Here is a 1,111-nt window from a genome sequence, read left to right as displayed (position 1 = left end):
GCAACCTGTTCTAGTGGAAGGTGTCCCTGCCCATGGCAGGGGGGTTGGAACTAGATGGTCTTTAAGGTCCCTTCCAACCCAAACCATGGTTCTATGATTCCATGATCTCCAAATGACTTTCCTTCCCTTCACAAGACTAAAAGGATGGCACCCAATCTAGCCCTAGGGATTTTTTTTCCAATCTTGACTCCAGGATTACAGAACACAACTGGAAGAAAAAAGCTGGCTTGTCAGAGATCTAACATTCACGCTCAGATCCCAAATCATAAAGACCACAAGTCAGTCACAAATATACATTTAATAATAACGATGTGCATAAGTTCTGTAAACAAACAGAATGGAGAGCTCTTAAAGTTGAACTAGACATTCTACTAAAGATTCAACCAAAACTGTACTTACTTGCAAAACTGGACCGCCGCCCGCCCAGCCCACACTGGCGTATTTTGCCACCTCGGAAGAGGCCGTAGTACATTTCTCCAATGAACTTGACCAGCTCTGGATCTGAGGCGTTGACCAACTCGGCTCCTGTTTTGCAAAGGATCTTTCCAGTCATCCACTTTGGGGTCCCCATTGCAACGAGAACCAAGATAAAAGACACAAAACTTACTAGAGACGCCAAGGCAAATAAAGTCTTTTTCCAACAGCCAGGCATCCTCCTGGCTTCAAGGAATCATCTCCCAGGCCTCTCCGCAGCAGTCAGGCATGTTTCCCAATTTTTCTCTTGCTCCAAAATCCACAAATGAATAGCAGGCATGTCAAAATACATCTCATTGTGTTTTGAAGCTCCAGAAGTTAATCTGTACGGTTAAAAATCAAGCGCAAAAATGCATTTTGCTGCGACGACATCCTGAGTTGGCTGCAAGCGGCAGCTTTGTGACACTGTAGGGCCGTGATGCTGGCTGCTGCAGAGTAATCCTATCGCTCTCCCCCGGCTAATGTTTCATCCCATGTTAATGGTCCTGCTCAAATGACATGAAGTGCTTTACTGTAAACTCATGGGAAGAGAATTAGGTCCGGAATACAGTGAGCCGGTTTCTTAAAAAGCCGTGTGCCAGCACGGGCATTCATCTGGCATCGGGTTCCGCGGGCGTCTCAGCCGCCCGGAGCTGCC

The 1,111-nt window shown here is 46.8% G+C and overlaps 1 protein-coding gene across 1 annotated transcript in view; it reads right to left on the bottom strand.

Moving 5' to 3' along the window:
• Window positions 1–652, bottom strand: part of CLRN2 (clarin 2) — a 5,483-nt gene extending 4,831 nt beyond the window's left edge. The window contains exon 1 of the mRNA XM_010157980.1: window positions 400–652. Within this exon, the coding sequence (XP_010156282.1) occupies window positions 400–652 (253 nt within the window). The remainder of the gene's footprint in view (window positions 1–399) is intronic.
• Window positions 653–1,111: the final 459 nt, after the last annotated feature.

Source organism: Eurypyga helias, unplaced genomic scaffold (genome assembly GCF_000690775.1).
Source record: "Eurypyga helias isolate BGI_N326 unplaced genomic scaffold, ASM69077v1 scaffold14378, whole genome shotgun sequence".
NCBI lineage: Eukaryota > Metazoa > Chordata > Aves > Eurypygiformes > Eurypygidae > Eurypyga > Eurypyga helias.
Note: the sequence above shows the minus strand (reverse complement) of the source record. Positions and strands in the feature narration are given on the sequence as shown.